This window comes from Condylostylus longicornis, unplaced genomic scaffold (genome assembly GCF_029603195.1).
Source record: "Condylostylus longicornis isolate FDR11 unplaced genomic scaffold, ASM2960319v2 ptg000055l, whole genome shotgun sequence".
Lineage (NCBI taxonomy): Eukaryota > Metazoa > Arthropoda > Insecta > Diptera > Dolichopodidae > Condylostylus > Condylostylus longicornis.
The window spans coordinates 4,702,282-4,724,112 of NW_026578024.1; the positions used below are offsets into that span (position 1 = coordinate 4,702,282).

General features: G+C 23.9%; 1 protein-coding gene across 1 annotated transcript in view; it reads right to left on the reverse strand.

Annotated features, from left to right (window-relative positions):
- Positions 1-21,831, reverse strand: part of LOC129612058 (uncharacterized) — an 84,055-nt gene that overhangs the window by 21,935 nt on the left and 40,289 nt on the right. The window contains exon 2 of the mRNA XM_055525508.1: positions 1,085-1,238. Coding sequence (XP_055381483.1) covers positions 1,085-1,238 — 154 coding nt within the window. The remainder of the gene's footprint in view (positions 1-1,084; positions 1,239-21,831) is intronic.

Here is a 21,831-nt window from a genome sequence, read left to right on the forward strand (position 1 = left end):
ATATGAATTTTGAAATAAGTTATATAATAGTGGTTATTTTGAAATAAAAAAAAATAGTAGAAAAGATTTTCTTTGATAATGAATTTTTTATTTATTTAATTTATAAAGCTCTGCATTTTAGTAGCCGAGAAGTTGTGCAGCTTTTCGTTATTTTGAAATTAAATTTTAATTTAATCAAATTTCTTTTCTGCTTTTATGTTTTTTTTTTCTTTACAAAATTTAATATTTTTATTTTAATAGATTGGTAATTGTACTATATATATTGTTCTATTTAAATAAAAATACTTTAAGGATACGGGAGCGGAAATGTACATTTTAATTTTGAAATTTAATTTGAAAAAAAAAAAAAATTGGAATCCATTAGCTAATCGATTTCAATGCAGTTTAATTTTTGAATTGAATTTTTGATTGGTTTTTACTTGTATTTGCATTTTTATTATTTGAAATTTTATTTGAATTTTTTATTATTTTTGTAATTAAAGGAACGATTTATAATGGAAGTAGGTATACAGAATCTATATTATGTTAACATAAGGAAAAAATTTGTATTTTAACTTGTAATGATTCGATGTCTGTTAATGTTGCCTGTGCAACTCAAATTTATCGAAAGAAAATATTGTAATATAATAATAAATTTAATTTCTCATTTTGGGCACAATTCTTCGTACCATACTGACAAATTATTTGAAATTTAGTAATAATTTTCATAATTATAAATTTAAATTATCTAAACGAATTTCAGTCCTAGTAAACAATTTTTCAACTAATAAAGAATACATGAAACAATTTTCATTTGAAAATTTTTATGAACTTCTCGAAAAATATAGAGAATTTTCTATATAGATCCATTTGATAATTCTTCTCGATTCTCTTTTGAAATTTTACATAAACCGTTTCATATGAAAAAGTAAAGGTATTAGAATATTAAAGCTCAACATTTTATGATAAACATCTAAATTTTTAGTATTTATGAACTAAAAATTCGGCCCACTTAATTTGAGCAATTGCATTAATAGAATAGAATAAGAGTTAACCATCCTGAAATTGAACATTATATATAGAATTTGTTTTATTATCAACTTACCTAAAAAATTCCAATCCATCTTTATAAAATTTTACAGAATTTAGTTTATGTTTTCCCATTTCATATGTACATGATAATTTTGCTATGGTTCGATAATCTGCAACACGTGGTACTGTTAAATTTGTTAATGATAGTGCTTTAATTAAACGTAAATCTGAAATTAATTTGAAAAAAGAAAAATTATGTTTTTTATTTTATAAAATCCACTTCAATAAATTATTCTTTTAATTTGTTATTAACTTTTAAAAATTATTAATTTGTATTTCTATATAAAATTGAATTATTTTTGTTATACATAATCGGTTTAAATTATGCATGTAATTCGAAATTATTTTTGAATTATTCACATTAAAAATTTATTTATATATACATACATGTATTTTAGTATTAAATAGTCATTAATTGAATAAATTTCAAATAATAATTAATTAAATATAAAAATAATTTTTTAAGTGCTATTTCAGTAAAATTCTAAAAAAAAAATATTATTTTAGTTAATATTACAACGTAAGTCTATAAGTACATTTTTAATAAAAAACTTATTAACTGAAATGAGAAGCAGAAATTCAAAGATTTCTGTTTTATTTTTTTTACACGGTTACGAAAATATTCAAAAAGATGACTAACTTTTCACACTGATTTGTTTCTTTTAAAAAATGCGGCCCCTAAAAATATGCAAATTTGAATTTTTTTAAATTTCTGGTGCAAAAATTGAAAAGTTTTCAAATCTCTGGTAATTTTTTTAAATATTTAAAATTTCACAAAAAACTTGCTATAATTATACTGAACTATTGGATCTGTTTTCCTAAAATAAAAAATAATTTTAATTTGTGTTTGTGAATGAATTCAATAATTTTATTTGAAAAGATTTGCAATTAAATCGCTGGAACATTTTTTAATAATTAAATACTTTTCACACTCTTAATAACCTAGAAAATTTATGCAAATCTTTCATTAATTGAAAAAATTAAAATGTTTAAATTTAATTTAATATTTGACCATGGTATAATTTTAGTATATTTAAAAAATAAATACTAAATAGCGTGCAGATTTAATAGAATTTTGGTAATGATCAATAAATTGAATTTGGTTTTGTTAAATGCTTTGTAAAAAATATTTTCTGCTATTTTTTTAATTGAAGATTTGTGAAAATAAAAAATTTAATTAGAAAAGTAGACCTTTTTAAGTAAAATACGTAGATGTTTCAAAATTTTACATTATTCACATATAACATTTTGAGCTTTAATTAAAATTTATTTTCCCGAAATTTCATTTATTTTTGGTTTTCAAGTAACACCATCATTACCAATTTAACATAATATTTAACATGGCTATAAAAAATATTAAATGTTATAATTTTCACATAAAAAATATGTAATTTTCTTTTAATGTTTCATTACAGCTAATTATATTCTTAAATTGTTATAAATTATAATATGAATGTGAATATGAATATTTATGTATCTACGCATTATGTACTTAAAATAATAATTACAATGATACTCGTAATGTAAAAAAATTATTCAATATGAAAATTCTTATAAAAAAACAATTAAATCATATACAATAATAAAAAAAAGAAGGAAAATAAAAATCAAAATAAACGTCAACACCAACAAGTCGAAATACCGAATTTGGTTTACCTTTGAATATTTCCAAAAAAAAAAAAAAAAAACAACAAGGAACATAAGAGGAGAAAATTTATTTCTCATATATCCTTTATTATTATTATTATTTTTATGATTATTTCTTTTGTGTCCTTAAAAGTTAATCCTTTTAACATACTTCCTTTTTGTTTTGTGTTACTTTAAGTTGTACCTTCCGCAGAGAATGGCAAAAAAAAGGAAAAAATCCAAAAAAATAAAAACAATTTTTATTTTTTTAAGTAACATAAAAATTATGCGACTTTATTTTTTATGTTTTATTTTCGTTTTTTTTTTTCTAAAGTACAGACGCCTATAAATATTTTCATACATATTTTTCTCCCCTTTTTATATTTATTATCCTCTTTATCCTTTTTGTTTTTTATTATAACAGGGAACATTTTTCCTTTTCCTTTCCGTTTTTTTTTTTGTTTTTTTGAGACCATGAAAGTAAACATGGGTCAAATTATATCACGCATTTAAGAATATCCTTTTAGATAAAGAATTTTTAAATAAAAAAAATTATGTAAAATTTGAATATGTTATTTTTGTACATGATTATATTGTATACTTAACATATAATATGAGTTAAAATTTTAAATATTAATGTATAGGTATTATGTACATATGTGTATGTGTATAAACATTTGAAATCTATCTGAAAACGTTATGTAAATCTAAAGTATTCCTAGAGAATTGATAACAGAACTGTTAAAAGAATAAATGAAAAAAAATGTTCTCTGGTTCCGGATTTTTGACCTCTCCTTGCATTTTTCTTGTACATCACACAAGAGTTACCAGACTTATACTTAAAAAATTTAAAATTAGACTATTAAATTAAAATTTTGTTTAAGTTACAATGAAAATTAATGTTGCTCTTTCAGTTTCAATATAAGAGAGCGTAAATGGAATTTTTGATTTACTCAGAGTGAAAGAGAAATTATTCAGATTGAAAGAGAACTCAGAGTAAAAGAGAAATTAATGTCGTAACTAAACTCAATAATGTCATAAACTGGCTCAAATGGTCAATAACATAAAAATATTTAGGAAAATAAGAATAATTAGAACAATAATAAGAATGAGAGAGCCGGAATTAGTAGCTTATATACTTTTGAGAAAATTTATATCATAGGAGTAGGAGTTATTAACCAAAAATAATTATACTGTGCGAGTTACACTTAAAGTTGTAATAAAGCTTTAAATTTACCAATATATTTTATTTAAAATTTCAACATATTTAATAACTAATAGAAATTTAATGAATTTTTAATAATAAACTGAATTTGTAAATTGAAACTCAAATATAAGAATTAAATTTTAACGTAGATGTTATTTATTGGTATTTATGGAAATAATCTAATCCATATATTTTTAAATTTAAACAAAATAGATGCTATTTTCTCCAAATTAAACAAAAAAGAATGAAAATAATAAATATCGCAATATAAAAGTATTATGGAGCAACAAAAATCAACAAAAACAAAAAAAAAATTTATAAAATTCTCAAATATTTTTAATATTATACGTGTGATATGTATAGGAAATTTTTAATGCCTCTTGTGAGAGTAATTATCTTAAGTATTCACCGCAGGTTAAGTTATAAACAGGTTATACCTACACTTTCCCCTTTATTTCTTTACAAACATATATTGAAACCAATCTCTATTTATTTTTTTTTTTTTTCAATTTTATTAATTTTTTTTCATTTTGTTTATATGTGTGTATATACACAAAAGGTTATGTTTTACACGTATGTGCTTTATAACTTTTGTTAATATGTAAATTTGTATATTTTTGTATTTGAGCCCTTAAAATATATTAAAATGGTACAAAAATATTTGTTATATCTTTAAATTTCAAGGATACGAGTATTATATAGACAAAAACTTTTCATTTCTTCTTCTTGCTATATAGAGCTGTATTAACTTCCACATTCTTATTACATGTTGACACATTCGTTAGAAGTCTATTATTATATAATATGTATATTGTTGTTTGGTGTTGAAATTTGAAATGTCATTGACAAAAATGATTTTTACCTTATCTACATAAATGGTTACCCTATATGAACGGCATATTTTATTTTACTTTGAAGTGTTTTCAGTATGAATCAGAAATATTAGAGCAAAATAATACAAAGGAGCATGAGTTTTAACTTTTTGTTCTATAGTGGAAAATGAAAAAAAAACATACACACACATGTACAATATCGTAGACAGAATTGTGTGTATACATTAAGTATGTATATAATTTCTCTATTTGTAGAATAGAATATTATTATATAGTATAATTTTTGAAATTAAGTGATTTTCATAATGGGACTTTAGTTGTTTAAAGTGTTGGTAAATAGCAAACATGTGTAACTCTATATATGTGTATGAAGGCGTTTACATATATACAAATAATATTTTCATATTTGTATCAATAAATTTGATTATATATTTACATTATATTTAGGTATTTAAAATTATAAATATTATATAATTTATTTAATTATTTTAAATTGTTGAAGTTGTTCATTATAATGTTGATTATATTTAATTAACTAAAAATAAAAGTGTAATTTTTAATAATAATAAAATAATATAAAAATGAAAATGAGGAAAAAAAATAAAAAAATAATTTAAAATTATTCTCTAGAACTTAATTTTTTTGTAAAAAAAATTGAAGAGTAGTAGAGTTTTTGGTTTTTTCATTTTTGATTTTTATCATTTTACATAATTAGATTTTGTATTATTTTTTGTTTTTTATTAAATATTTAAAATTTAATTGAATGCACGTGAATGAATAAATTATTTTTTTAAAAACTATAATTTAAAAACGTTTAAAAAATTATTTTGAAATTAAATTAAAGTTAATTTTTTTAAATATTATAGAATTGATCTGTAACAGGGGTTGAATATTTCCTGATTTTAGGCAATATAATTAGAATGGGTATGAAGTCCTGCATTCATATTTATAATGGGTATGAAGTCCGCATTCATACTCATTTAAAAAAATTTAAATTTGCTATATAAATTTTAAAATTTATGTTAATTAAATTTAATTCATTTTATAATTTAAACAATTTTATTAAATTAAGTTCTAAATTGACTGTATGTTTTTTTTTTAAATAAACGACAGTAGAGGCTCAGGCAGATATGCAGTTTATGTTTAAGTACGCACACATGCTACTATATGATCGTATGCAATTAAACAATTAAACATTTCGTAATTTTTGCAAACTGTTTGCAATTTTTAATTAAATCAATCGATTTTGTAACTAAACAGTAATTGTAAAACTAAAAATTGCATGTCTGCCTGAGCCCTAAATCGAGTATTTTGTTGCAATTTCGGATAAGTAGCAACTGGATTTTCATTAGGAAGATAATATATTTTCCAGTTTTAAAATAATTCCCAATACTTTGAGCTGAAATGTATTTTTCACATTCTCTTGTAAGTTGCTTGTTATATCATGTTACAAAATTTGCTAAGCTAATCAGGTGTAATTATCAGACGGCAATTATTATAGTCTGCATTTTATAGTTTCTCATTTCTTACGTTTACGAATTATTATCCTGTAGCCTTAAATTGCTTAATTCTACTTTATTGTATTTAATAAAGCAAAAATTCTTTAAGCTGTGATCAATTTATTAAAACAACACTTTGTTTACTAGTATCGTATGTAAGAATTAATTTTTCACTTGAAAACATTTTAAACTCAGAAATTTAAGTTTTAAGGAATTTTAATTATTATTTATTGCTTTTTTGTTTTCCTTTGATTCAAATGAAACTAATTATGAACAGTCATGTTTAAAAAATTAAACTTAAAATACTTATAGTTTTAGTGTCATTTGCAAAATAAAAGAAAAAATTCCAAAGCAGATTGTCCAAATCACTTAAAAAACTTAAAAATAAGATTAAGAATTTTCGAATAAAACTCATTAAAATTTCAATGTGTTAAGAATATTGTATTTTCATTTTGTTTTCGTTTTTTTTTTCTTTTTTTGGTCAACTTCAATTAAAGACAAAATAAAATTGAACTTAAATTTCATTTTAATGCAAAATCCAATTGTCACAATAATTTCAATGCAATTGTCCTATAAAATCTTCAATTAACATTTGAAATCATGTTATACTAAAAGTTAATTTTGTAGAAAACTAAAAATTAGGAATTCGTTTTTTAAAAATCTTTTTGCTAACACAAAATAAACAAGGATATTTCTTTTTTTTTTTTTGGGGATAATTAAAGCAATTAGAAATACAAAATAGAGAAATGTGTATGGAAAAAGGAAAAATTGTATCCTTTTTTTATTGAAAAGAAGAGAAGCTTTTCAGACAAAATCTCTGTATTAAAGAGAAATTTAATGGCAATAAAATCCTTTACTATGATATCCTTTGTATGTTTGTAATTTTATTTGAATTTTTTTTTTCTTTTATTTAAATTAGAAGTAATTACATTTGCAATCAATGAATATTTAATGACTTCATCTATTTAGCTTTGTGTTGTCATTTTAAAATTTTTCTTTATACTGAAATTGCATATGGACTTGTACAGATGATCTTCTAATATTCATTACAGTGCACAATATTTAATTGTTTCTCAAATATTTTAGACATTTTCGAAGCATTTAATTCCTAAAAAATATTTTGTACATTATTTTTATTTGAATTAAAAGGAACTCTGCTAAGGAGTTAAAGGTCTCTGATTTTATTATTTAAATTTGTTGGAAAGTATTAAATTTGTAATATTCAGGAATTTGTCATTATAAGCAGCTTCTGTCCTTTGTTTATAAAATCATCTTACTCAATAATAATAATAATAATATTAAAGATAAGAACGTTAGCCCTTAATTTTTGCAGATTTCAGATTCACTGTCATAGTTAAGTTAAGTTTTGCATATCACTATTTCTTTGAGTTAAACACCATATGTGTAAAGCCTATTTGTATATAGTACGAGTCCATTCTTGAATTACCGTATATGGAACACGAAACATTTTTAAAAAGAAATGCGTTCTCTTGTGCTAGAAGAAGGGTAAACAAACTATTTCAGGAAATTTCAGTCAATATGCCTGACTGCCTGTGTATTCCTATATCTCATAGCTTTCCATGAAACTATATCTTACTATACTTTCAGGGAGGGATGGTTTGATCAACTTTTTGAATATGTCTAATTTTTGGAATTAGACGTTTACTAAGCGCAAATTTTATATTTTTTATCACATTCCGAGAATGCATTCTGCATGCTAAAGAAATTGAATGGGAAACTTCGCGGCAAAATCATATCACAAAAAATGAATTTTTACTAAGAACCAAATTTACATTTTCCTATAGGTATATTGATTAAAAGTAACATAATCTTTCAAAGAATTTGAAATAAAAATTTTAAAAAATACTTTCAAATCCTACACAAGTCTTAAACAATGCTATCGGTAATATTCTGTTCACACCAAATTCTTTTAGTTTAAAATTATAGCAAACTATACGAAGGTTTTAATCCCAAACATCTGTGACATCATTGATCATCCTGATTAAATACATTTATTTTTGTTTCTCATTTAATTACTTGCAGTCCAAGAAATATAACATAAAGCATATAGGATAATCATTGTGTATTTACATGAGTGAATTATTGGAGTACATTTCTATAGGGTATTGTAATTTATTTCTCGTCTACATATACAACTTAACAATTTTAATCATTTTAAGAGCCATGATGTTTTAAGCGTTTTAAAATTTTTATTATAAATGCAGGTGCGAGTAGTCAGATAGTCAAAAATACTTAGGTGGCTAGAAGTATACAAAAATTTTTAAAGCTTTATAATCGTTTAATTTCCTGGCTTTCATTTTTTTGTATTCTGTTTTTTTTTTTGTTTTTAGCAGTTGAATTTTTGTATCCTTTTTCATTTTATGTTTAATTAAACGATTTGTCGTTTTTAATTTTTTATTTTTCAGTAATTAAAGCAGAAATAAAAATTAAATTGTCGTCTTGTTTCTTTTTTTTTAAATGCATACATATATAATTTGAAGGTATGAGCGAATATATAGCCGGATAGGTAAATTAATATTGTGTGGGCTTGGATGAATATTCATTTTTGTCCGTCAATTAAGTTTTTACACAATTTTTATGAATAGGAGCGAATAAAATGTTTATTTAACATGAAAAAAGTATCTCAATAGTAAAGATTCAAACCAATTACCAATTTGATTAAATTCAAAAGCAGTTTAGCAACAATTTTAAGCTGAATTAAATATATTGCACAGATTACACTTAAGAGGACTGCTCGTTAATATTAGCAACTTTTCATAGAGTGGGCATCGTAGCAAATATCAAAGATCTCTATAGATCTATAGTGTTCATATAAGAGAGCACCTACAGCTCTAGAGAAAAATTATAAAGCCATGAATAGTCTATTCAATATTTCTATTTAAAAAAAGTGGTGAAGTCTACAATTCAATCAATAATATTAAATATAAAGCATTTCCAATAAAAATACGTAATAACTTTGTTGCCAACAATTTTTTCAAAAATTTCACAGGATGTTCGCAAATGTGCCTATATATGTATAGAAATCCTTTTCAATTATATCATACTTTTTATAAAGTAAAAAAAAAAAAATTTTTTTTTTTCGTGTTGTTCGTCGCCGCCAATGTTCACTACTATCCGGGACATTTTCTCTTACTTTTTTTTTTCATTAATTTGCGTTTCTTTCCTTTTTACTGATTTTATGTTTTAATTTTTGTCGCTAAATTGACTTTTAATCCTTTTTTTTTGTGCCTGGTCCAGCCACAACATGGTGGGCAATGAAATCGACTTTTGAAATCTTCGTTTTTTTCATTCGTTTGATTTTTATTTTGCCTTTTCCGTGTTCTTAATACTTTCCTTGGCTACCGAAAAAGACAAAAGGCACAAAGAAAAAAAAGAAAAAGGTGGTGATGAGAACCAGGATGTAAAATAATTTTTTTCTCGCGAATTTTCTCATTTTTGGTTTTTATAAATTTTTCTTTTTTCGCTTTATATTCGTTTTTTGTTCATCATTAAATGTAAGAATGGAAAGAATCCTTTTTTTTTTGCAATTTTTATTTGGATTCCCTTTTAGTGTTGTAAAATTACACAGCTACTGGTTTGATGTTTTCTCTATTATTTGAGATGTTAATGAATTGTAGATTGGAAAAGAGCCGAGAAAAGAGGGAAAATTGAAATGAAGTATTGGGTACAGCAAAAATTGAAAATTTGAAAAAAAAAAGAAATTAAACGAAAAGGGTTTAAGGCGGATATCAAAAATCAATAAACTTTGTTAAAATGAAAATTAATTTCATAATTTTTTTTTTTCATTTTCATATTTTTCTTCTTTGAAAGGAAAGCGATAATAATATACAAGAAATGAAAAAAAAATGAGAAATTTGCAAGCCATAACTGAATAAGTTCAGAAAAAATACTGAAAATAATTTATTGGGAAAAAGCATAGTTTTGAACTTTTTGATCGGCATTATTACTTTTGGTGTTGTTCGCCGATATTATTAATGTTTCTTGTACTATGTTCTACTTGTTACCAAGTTCAAACTTTTCAAAAGAGTAAATTATTAAAATTCAGGAAACCTGCAAATAATTTGCTTTACTTTCCTTGCATTTTTATTTAATTGAACTCATTTTTACCCTCATTTCTCTTTTTTTATTATTCTAAAGGTATGGATGAATCGATATTAGTGGCAGAGTTCAAATGTATTAGCAAATAAAATTTTGAAATTAAACAAAAAAAAAATACCAACTTTTATGAAATTTCAGAAATTTTATTTTATTTTCCGCCAATTTTTACAATTATACCATTTTCTTTGAAATAGAAAGGAATTTTGTATTTGGGTTCGATTGAAAATGCAATTATTGTGTTCATTTCGAACATAAATAGAGCAATTCAAGTATAGGGAAAGTAAAATTCAATAAAAAGTAAAATTTTCAATTAAAAAAAAAAATTTTTTTTGTATTGAAAATCATAAATAGAGCATGCAACTTTATTAGATTTAGGGAGAGAAAAAAAATGAATGTTTGAATTTTTCGTCACTTCTATTTTTCACGTAATTCTTTATTTTGTTCCAATTTAAATTGTTATAAAAAAAAAATTTAAATTATTAACTTAATTATTGTAGTAGAAATTTAAATATAGTCGAAGAAAATTTTTTTCATAGATAACTGGTGGCGGTTGTGGATATGAAAATGAAATATCTCCGCGGAATTCGAGTTGAAATCGAATTCATTCTGTAATAATGGAGACAAAGTTAGCCTAATTTTATTAGATAGAAAGAAAATGTAAACGACGGCCCGGAATAATTTGGGACATTGTTGTTAAAATGCTTTGATATACATACTTTGAACGCATTTCATGGATGGCATAAAGGATACACTTCAGAAAAGTTTGAGTGCTTTTTTGCAGTTTGTATGAAATTCCTTAAGTTCAAGGAATAAGGCAATCGAAACCTAACAAGGCAGTCGAAATATTTGAAAAAAAAAATTTTGTTCTCAATTTTAAGCGTTTTCTATAGTTAATCTAGAAGTAACAAAACGAACTATTGCAATTAATTATTAGAATTTGAATCTAAAGAATTTTATGGCAATTCTGTGAGGATAATACTTTTGATAGATAACGTGAAAATATTTTTTTTTGCAAAATTTTAAATACACTAAAAAATGAATCTTAAAATGAACTTAAAGCGATCTCCTATTTTTACTATAAATTAAATAATAGAAGAATTACAAAATGTTCAAACCTTCATTATGCAATATTATTATACGCTTTAATGCATTCTCAGTTTCAACCGAACAGAATATTAAAGTGGTAAATAAATATCCTTACGTACAATATAAATAATATTAAATCTTTAAATGGAATACTTATTAGATTTAATGTAATAATAATGTTTAAGGTCAATGGCGTTAATATATTTTATTATATGATGCTGATGGCTGACAGAGCTTATAATGGGATTTTCATTTGAGCGAATATCTACGATATGAGAATAATAAAAGGGATGCATCACTTAAAATGCTATTAATTTTAACAATTTAAAAGAAAAAGTATATTTAAGTTATTTAAAAAGCACTTTAAACTATTTTCATTTTTTAAAAAGTGGTTTAAAAAACTGTTATATACATTATATATTAAATAAGGGCATACTTAAATTTTTGTAAAAAAAATATTATAGACCTTGATTTTTAATTTCCTTAGTATAGAAAATAATAAATAATTCAAATGAAATTAATTTTATTTCTTTTTTTAAAAATTTATTCTTCTGGATAATACTTGACTTTTGATGGAAATGCATTCTTAGTATCTATATGTAAGAAAAAAAGGAATTCTCAAATAGAGGGTCGCAAAACCAACTTGGATTTATAAGAAAATTAATTAACATAATGTAAAATGCTACTTAACTTGAGAAACGCTAGAAATTTACCACATAAAATCGTTTACAGAGATGCCAGGTGTGTATAAAGCAGAAAAAGTGGCAATGTTCCATGACATAGAATTGATATTTATAAGAACTTTTCTGAAATTTTCAAATCATGTACAATAATGCATTTTTCTAACATAAAAGCGGGACTATACTTCAAATTTCAAGAAGTAAAAAGAAATTGTCGAGATTGACTTTAAATGGCCGCATCTCGATACGTATGGAGCTGATACCATTTTGACCAATTTATGAGGGTCTATAAGTTTGTATATAACACTTAGATGCTTCTAAGATGATTTCGGAAAATATAGGAAACAAAGAGCTTGTTAATTTTAGTACTTCAAATTTCTGTATGAAGAAACTTTGAACAGATAAAGAAATTATAGTTGAACAATTATGGAAACAGTAATTAAGAGTAGTTAAAAAAGGTTTTCCTCCGAAGAATGAGAAGAAGTAGTCTGCAGAAACGTATTTATAACATAATTATGTTATAGGAATACCGTAGTGTATAATTTTATGAAGAGGTCAATTAAAAAATGTTTAGGAAACAATGGTTAATGAAATACTTTTAATAATTTCTACTTCTAATTAATTATCTTTTAAGATTATTTATAATAGTTTTTATTTAATGAAATTATGTTGTAAAATATACATACATTTATACAAAATTATAAATAATTTATCCTTCGCTTTATAATAAAGAATCTATTTCGTTTTTGAGAGTATAAAAAATGAAAAGGATACTTTGATAATTATTTGTAATTATTGCTTTCCTTTCAATTTTTTTATGAATATCGGGGTCATATTTGAAATTTTTTAGTTTAATAATTAAAAATAGAATCATAATGAAGTTAAATTTGTAAAGTACTCGTATAATGGACAATAATAGAAAATAGGAGAACCATTTTTTAATACTGACAACTCTGCGGTTACTTTTTTGGTAACTGTTTAAGTCGAGTTTCCTAGGACTTAATTAATTTTCAAACTCAAAGTGTTTTATAATAATTTTGGTGAAAGCTCAAATCGGCCTATAGTCGGTGTATGACCAAAATTACGTCTGTATTGCGGTTACAAGAAGTCTTGATTAATAATTTTTGAAACTTAATTATTTTGCTGAAAAACTTTTAGATTCTTTAGATTATTAGAAGGATATTGGGATATTTAAACATTATCTATTATTTTTTTGCTCAAAATTTTATAATTTTTTAACTTTGAGTAGAATAGAATTTAAAATTACAATCCATTACTAAATATAAAATGTATTCTAATTTTTTGTTTGCTTTGTATAAGGATAATTTATTTATTCTGCTAAGCAGTCTAAAGACTACTTTCATCCCTTCCAAATAAATCTCTCTTAAATATTATAATTAAATAATTATTTCCTTCATATACACCATTATTGCCACACCATCACCTTCATCTATTTATTTTACTACCCCATTTCATATAATTTCCCCAATATTTTATAGTGCTTCTTTTTATTTCTACTCTATAGCTATATGTCATTCAGGATTTTTTATTTATTTTAATCTTGATGGGAAAAAATAAAATTTACTTTTGTTTTGTTATAATTTTCAATCTATTTTCTTCCTAAATTAAGAATTTTCTAGTTACTTTGTTTTATTCAACTTATCCTTTCTAGTTTTTTAAAAAAATAAAATAAATTAAATAGAAATTAAAAGGAAAAAAAATATTGGGAATTATAGCTAGTATGAGTATATTAGTTCGCCTACTTAATTCTAGGATATTTATAATCTATTACAAAAATAATACGAAAATGATATTTTGCATTTTAAATAGGATCTCTAGTGAACGAAAATCGGATGTAATTAATTAATAATTTTAAAATAATTAGTCTAGAAAATAAAAATATTGCATATTTTTAGGTAACTGGAAAAAAAGAGGAAAATTTGCATAATATTTTTGTTACAATCTGATGAAGGTATAAAAGAGTTAAACATATAGACGAAAGAGTGAGGGAATTTAGAAACAGAGATAATTTTTAAACGATAACTAATTAAGACCTTTCAAAATTTATGTTAATTTTTGAAGGGATGGAAAATTTCCTTTTATATGTACGATTTCGGAAAATTCAATGTCTATTTTTATTAAAGTAACTCAAGTATTTTTAAAAATATTCTTTTGTTTTCAGAGGGTATGATGGAATTTGTTTGGAGTTCATAAATTATGTACTTATTTTTATGTTAATTTGAATAAATTTGTGTTATTTATAGTAGATAATAAAGTAGTAAAAAACTGGTGTTCTTGTTCTTATCTTATAAAATTTAGAATTTGTTTATCATTAATAAATGAAATTGTTAATTAAAATATTTTGGGTAAATTATGGGTAAGTAACAAAATTGCAAGTTATTTACATATACTTTAAATAGGTAATCTTGTCTTTGAAAAATTTTACAAGATTTAATGCAAATTTCAATAAAATTTAAATTTTGAGATCGAGATTATTTGGGATACAGAATTATAATTTTGAGATGTGATTTCATCAATTTGTAATAAAATTACATTAAGATCTAAGCCTATATGCTATTGAAATATTCTATGAATTATGAATTTTGAACAAATTTCATTCAATAAAAATTGAATTAAATAAATATTGCTCCTAGGCTAAGGTGAGGTTAGTGTAAAAATCTCTTTTTGTACAACAAAAATAAAGAATTTGTTAAAGGTTTAGATACTAAGATTTTTCGGAAAATTTTCGCAGTATCTAAAATATGTAACAGAATTTTGAAACGGCGTGAAATTTCTATTTCTTGCCTATTCGGGGCCATATTACATACATAAATACAATTATTGATTTGTAATTTCTAATTATCGGCATTATTCAGGTGATAACAGCTAAAAATGGTAACTAAATCATACAATTTAACAAACTTTGGAACTTTCCAAAGTTAATATCAATTTCATTTTATGAAAAATATTCGTTTCTATATAATTTAATTTATTTATATTTTTTTTAGAATTTTTTGAGAATATTAGAAAGAATTTTCTATTTTTCTTTTAAATTTTCCTCTATTATACGAAAACTTATTTAGCACGTGGAATTTTATATAAGATTTTCTTATTTATACAAATAAAACAAAATAGCACTTGATCTCTAAGGCGATAAACAGGAGCTTAACTTTTTGATAACATCATATTATATTTATATATTTATATTCTTAAATAAATTAAATAATATTTTATATATCCATAATATATAGGTAGTAGGTACATTACATAATATTTATGTATAATTATGTTTGCAATTTTATAAAAATGGTTGTGTGTAAATGAAAAAAACCACTGTAATAATCATATATAAAATAAAAATCTATTTAGATTATTTTCCTTAAAGTTATTCAAAAAAATAAAAAGTTACTTTTTAAATATAAAAATTGAGGTTAAGTATATTTTGTGGTTTTTATTTTTCCTATATATATAGGTATATATAGTGAATAAAAGGCAACAATCCTATATAACAATTTAACAACGTAAAATATAATAAAAGTCAAGGCAAGCGTAACTATAATAAAATTAAAAATTATATTGTATTCAGTCACGAAGAGATCAAAAATGTAAAAGTAAAAACATAAGTAAACAAGGAAGAAGAAAATAAAATGAAGTAAAAATACTCGACTAACACAAGCACAAAGAAAATTTCATCAAAATACGGTTGGTATTAAAAAAAAAACAAATAAGAACAAAAAATCTGAAAATTTTTTTTCTTTTCTCTCAGAAAACTTGACTTTTATGTGCCCATGCTTTATATATATATATATTAAATATGTATACATATATATATATATATATATATGTATATATATACGTATTTAAGAACACGTTCATATTTGAGTACATGTGTATACTATTTTCTATTGTAACTTATTACACATTCAAATATACACATATAATTTTAATCACTGCGGGTAATAAAAAACACTGTTCAGAGAATATAATGGAATAAAAATAGGTAGCCTAATGAATTTCAAAAGGATTCAATTAACCAGCTAGATATTTTATATATACGTAATTTCAATATTATAATGGATTGAGTAAATTTTTTCACAAGTATCTACTTTAAATTATCATAGAAACAGTAATGTTATCATTTAGTTCCGTGAGAGTTCTTAAGTGTTAATATTCCTTAAAAGAATTTAATAATTGTAATTTTTAATTTACAATCACTTTAATGTCTCCGACAACTTTAAATAATTTCTTTATCAAAGGAATTTGTTTCAATTTTAAACAATAATTTACTTTAAAGAATATTAAAAAATTTCGATATAGAAACGCATATTTAGGGAACAAAGTAATAATATCCTTATAATCGGAGTCACAAAGGACAAACGGACAGATGAACGAACTAATAAGATTTTTTTTTTGGGAAAATTGCAAAAAATTCACGATTTTTTTATTTATTAAAATTTATTAATTAATTATTAGAAATTAATTAATTTTTTAAATAATAATTTTTTTTAATACAGGTGTTAAAAATCATCTAAAGACAAAGACAGGCGGACTCAACCTATCATGAGATCTATCAATAGTGGGGGACTTTTACCCAACATAAAACGCATATGGATAGTCATAAACTGCTAAAACTAGTCAAACTGACTAACCATTAGTTTTGCACTATCGTGTTTTTCAGCTTCAGTCTTTTTGTCCAAACTCTCTTCCCTATAAGTTGGGAAGAGGGCTTGGAAAAAAAGGCTCGAAATTTACATGCTGTTCCAAACGCGTCCTACGTTTTATGGCACAGTTTCTTCTGAAACCCAATAATAAAAATATTTAATAGACGCTCATGTTTTATATAATATACATTTCAATTTTACCGTATTTATATTACCGTAATTATGGTACTATTAAAGTTTTAAATATTTTCATTTCAATTTCTATATAAATGTATATACATATACATCTATATTATGTAATAATTATTGTACATAAACCAGTGAAATAAAACCATTTAAAGCTTTCTAGCTAATATAAAAGTTAACAAACGATATTATTTTGAAGTTTAGTAAATATTTACATTACATATATATTCTATGTATATACATACATATATATATACAATAATGTACATATATAGCGACACCTATAGGTAAAATATAAGTGAAAATGGTTTCTATAAATAGAGTTATTGTTAAAATGTTAGTCCTTTTTATAAGTTTTACGCAAGGGTATTAAAACTGAAATAATAAGAAAGAAAAAAAATAGAAAGGAAAAACAAAAAGAAGAAAATAAACAGACAAATAAACAAACAAACAAAAGAAAGAAAAATGATGAAACTGTTTTATTAGTGATATAAAAATACACAATTATACACAAACATATATAAATAGATCTATTAACAAAATTTATAATAAAAATATAGTTGGGGTATACAGAATCGCTGTTAGATGGCGATAATTGTTTCAAAAGATTTATTTTCTACTGTTTTTTTGCTTTTCTTTTTGTTTTTCTTATTTTTCATATAATTTTTGTTTTCATGGGAAAAACAAAAATACAAAGGAAGAGAAAAATAACAAAGGCAGTGAATTTAAGTGGCAAGTAAAAGTTTTTAGGGAAGGTGTGTCTTTCCTAAAACAAATCACTAAAAATTCAGACTATGGTGTTAAAACTAAGGATGATGTTGAAGGATGAAGGAAAAACAAAAAAATTCATTATTTTCAAAATGTTTATCTTTTCCTCTCCTTTTCTTTTTTTACATTATAGTTGTGCTACTGCAATTTCAATGAAAATAATGACACTTGTGTACTTTTGTGATAATAGAAAAGATGAGAAGAAAAATCAAAAATTACAAGAAAATATTTTTTAATTAATATTTAAGAAAAAAGCAAAAAACAAAAAAATGCGAATATTTGACCCAAGTTTTCTTTTTTCATTTCTCCAACTGAAGGATTATACTCGTAGTTTTCATGCATTTTTGATTATTCTATTTTATTCGAATTTATTTTAAAGGACAATTGGAATTTAAGTAGAAATTTTAATTTTTTAAATATGTAGATATTCACAAAAAAATTTTTATAACATATTTAATAACGCATTGATTGATCAAGGAATCTTAATTTTTTAGTGTTTAGCTGTGATTTTTTGCCAACTCAAGGCTACTTTTAAGGTTACTTTTTCCTCTAGTTACTAATCATTGTAATTTAATGTTTTCGGATAAAGTAAACTTGCATTATTCTAACGATGCTTTCAAGAATTCATTTTTACCATTCCAAAAGTATCCATTAGAGTTCGCAGTTGGGGTTGCATTAGGCATCATAAAGAGCTGCAATATAATTTAAATAAAATGTAGGTGTAAAGTATTTTGTAAGTATGTTGACTTTATAAGAAAAAAGTAATGAAAGTTCCTTCATACAACTACAGAACAGATGAATGACTTGAACAGAAAACATGACATAACCAAGAAAGAAAAATTGAAAAATTATGATTTCATATTGCAAGATGTTAAGCTTTAATTTACTAATAAGCCTGTAGTGATGTTCAAATTCACATAATGATGAATTTGCTCCATTTTTGAGCAAATAATGCTCTTTATTAAAATTTCTAATTTTAGTTTCTAATTAATGAAATCTACCGTCTCTTAATGTAGTAATATAAGTTAGCTGCAAAATTTTTCAAAACACTGTAGTTTGTAATAAATGCAAAATTATCAAATGGTTGAGGATATTTGCACTTATATAGTACAGTAACACTGCCTTAACACAGAAATTACAAAGTCAATACTGACTTCGTGACTTTAGTTGCTTAATTTTAAGGTAATAAAGGATTAAATTTGTGAATTTTTTAAAATTAATTTGTAAAATTACCTTTACTGTGGATTTACTGATAGACTCAAAATCAAATAGTTTTTGGCAGTAATGGAAGCAATACTTGGCCATTTACAATGAAAATGTTGGTAAATAACTAATATTGAAATAAAATTAAAAATCTCATATACCGCAAATTTTGTGATATGTGGTCAATGTTATTTTATAATTGCGAGGCGACACATTCGTAAAGAAATAAAATGTGAAACCCCAAAAAAACATTAAAAAGCCCATAATATAAAATGCTTAAATTTTTAAAAATCTCTACAAATACTTTTTGCTTTTTGAATATTTTCATTTTTTTTCCTCTATATTTGTATGTATGTATATATAGAAACTCAAAATACAATTTTATTTCTTTAGGCACTGTAATATCCAATGGCTAACAGAGTGGTGTAAATTTTTCTCTTTGTATAAATATACATATTACATACATACATATTATATTCAAATAAAATATGAACTCATTTTGTTCTTATACATACTCGTATAGTAAAACATCAGTAAAATTGATTAATTGCCAAAAGCGAAAATAAGAGTTCAACTTTTAAACTTATTTTAGGGCAATAATGAATAAAATGATAGCGTATATGATAGCGTGTATAATGTACTAACGTAAATTTTTAGAAAGGGGGATGCTATAAGGCGGTAAAAGTGTAATTATTTTTGACAGTTTGTTTGTTTGTATGGAATTTACACGATCGAAAATATAAAAAAGTAGAGATAAAATGAATTTTTTGTATTATAAAGGATATTGAGTGAGGTATAGGGTAGGTGGTATAGAGATGGTATTGAGTATAACGTGTAAGATATATACTCGCATGTATTTATAAAAAATTTGCTACTTATCTTGTTAAAAATATAATTTTTAAAATGAAAACTTTCTATAGAGTAAATAAATAATAGATTTAACATGCGGCATACACCCCCATGTAAACATCAATAAGTGAATACAGTTTTGTGTATGTATTTGAAAATTATGGAAAAACGGCAAGGCCATTTATTCAAAAATTTATTTTTACAAAAGCCGATAGGTTCTGCTTTTGTACGTTTTCTATTTGTAATGTTACGGGCAATTTTACTAGTAAGTATGTATATAGAATAAATCTATTTGCAAAGTAAATTTGATGAACAGAAAAGTAATCATTTTGTGCTTATCATTTCATTTCAATCATAGTATAATAATTTTGAGAGTTTTTGTATTTGAAAATCACACAAGAAATACGAATTTTTGATAACTTCAATTTGAGCGTATATAAAAATATTTTTTCGGATAATTCATGCAATGGCTAACATTGTAATAAACTCATAAATTCTTATAGCCTCCAGATCTCACATACAGGGTGGGTGAAACAATACTGTCTGTATTGCTTTAAAATATGGAAATTTTAGCCGATATTCAATATTTTTATGAAAAACATTAGTATCTACTTGGATTCAGAAAATGAAACTGGTTAAAATAAAATAAGAGTAGAAGAGAGAGAAAATTATTTCTTGTTATTGTTAAATAATCTCAATATAAAGAGGGAGTGAATATATTAAGTGAATCTATATTGACTGTATGAAAAATGAACAGATCACAGTTTCATTAGATAGTTATTACAATTTTTTTTTATGCCTATATATAAATTAGAATTCTTCTTAACACACCTAAGTACATATAAAAGAAATGAATTCAAAATTATAAATCCCTGTAATAGGTTAGGTTAGGTTGTCGTGGCCCTTCGGCTTACGCATAGGCCAACTAGGCCCGTTGTGGTACCACCTGATCCTTCCTCTTCCGTTGCTCATTCGAACTAGCTGGGGCCCCTTAAAAATCGGTTCAAACTCCTAACGCTTATATTTGCTAAGCCTGTAGCGCGTCCGAAGAAGTAAAACCCAAGAAAACTCTGTCTGGAGTTCACCAGCGCCGGATATGATCATAGAAGGTGGGCCACCGTTTCCTCCTCTCCTTTGTCACAGCAGCTTCTACAAAGATCGTTTGGTCAATCCCTGTAATAACGATACCGTAAATTCCAAGAAATGATTGTAATTTGTACGAGAGTTAAACGTAATTAGTTTCTAAATAGTGAAATATTAAAATTGTTTATAGTAGAAATGTTGAACGTTGTACTAAATTTATAATACCCAGCCCTAATAAAACTTTGAATTAAGCAATATGAACCCAAATCACTTGAATATTTATTATTATTATTATAATTATTATTGTTGGTTAAAAATGTTATACACTCGTACAACACTATATGTATGTATGTGGTTAAAGAAGCGTTTCAAAGTTATACTAGATATATAGATAGAAGGATTTCTTTGATTTTTCCTATCCTATTTGTTGAATTTTCATTTAAAATTTAAAAATATTTTCTTATTTGTTTTTATTATTTATTTTCTTCATTTTGATGTTGAAAATTGAGCCTGAAGTTACTGAAAATAATAATAATTTAGCGTTTTGTTGATATTTTTGAAAATCAACAAAAACACGAAAGAGCAAAAATAAAAATTGTAGTATAAAAGTTGCAGTTAATAACGATTTGGGAGTAAATTTTCTTTAAAATTAACGGCACAAAATTAAGGAATGAAAAGATGAAAAATAAAACTTTTATACAATTTTTTTTTGTTGTTTTTTCTTCTGTTCTTACGAGAAAACGGAAAAAAAAAGAATGGGAGACAGAAGATCATAAATTTTGTTTTACATATATTTTATTTTTCATTTAATTTTTGACATTTTCCGACGGAATAAAAGGCGGGATGCCACGCAAATGAATTATGCGAAAAAATGTTTTACTTATGAAAATTTTATATAAAAAGTTTAGCTAAAAAGTCAAAGTTTTTCTCTTACACTTTAAATAGCTTGGAATCCAAATG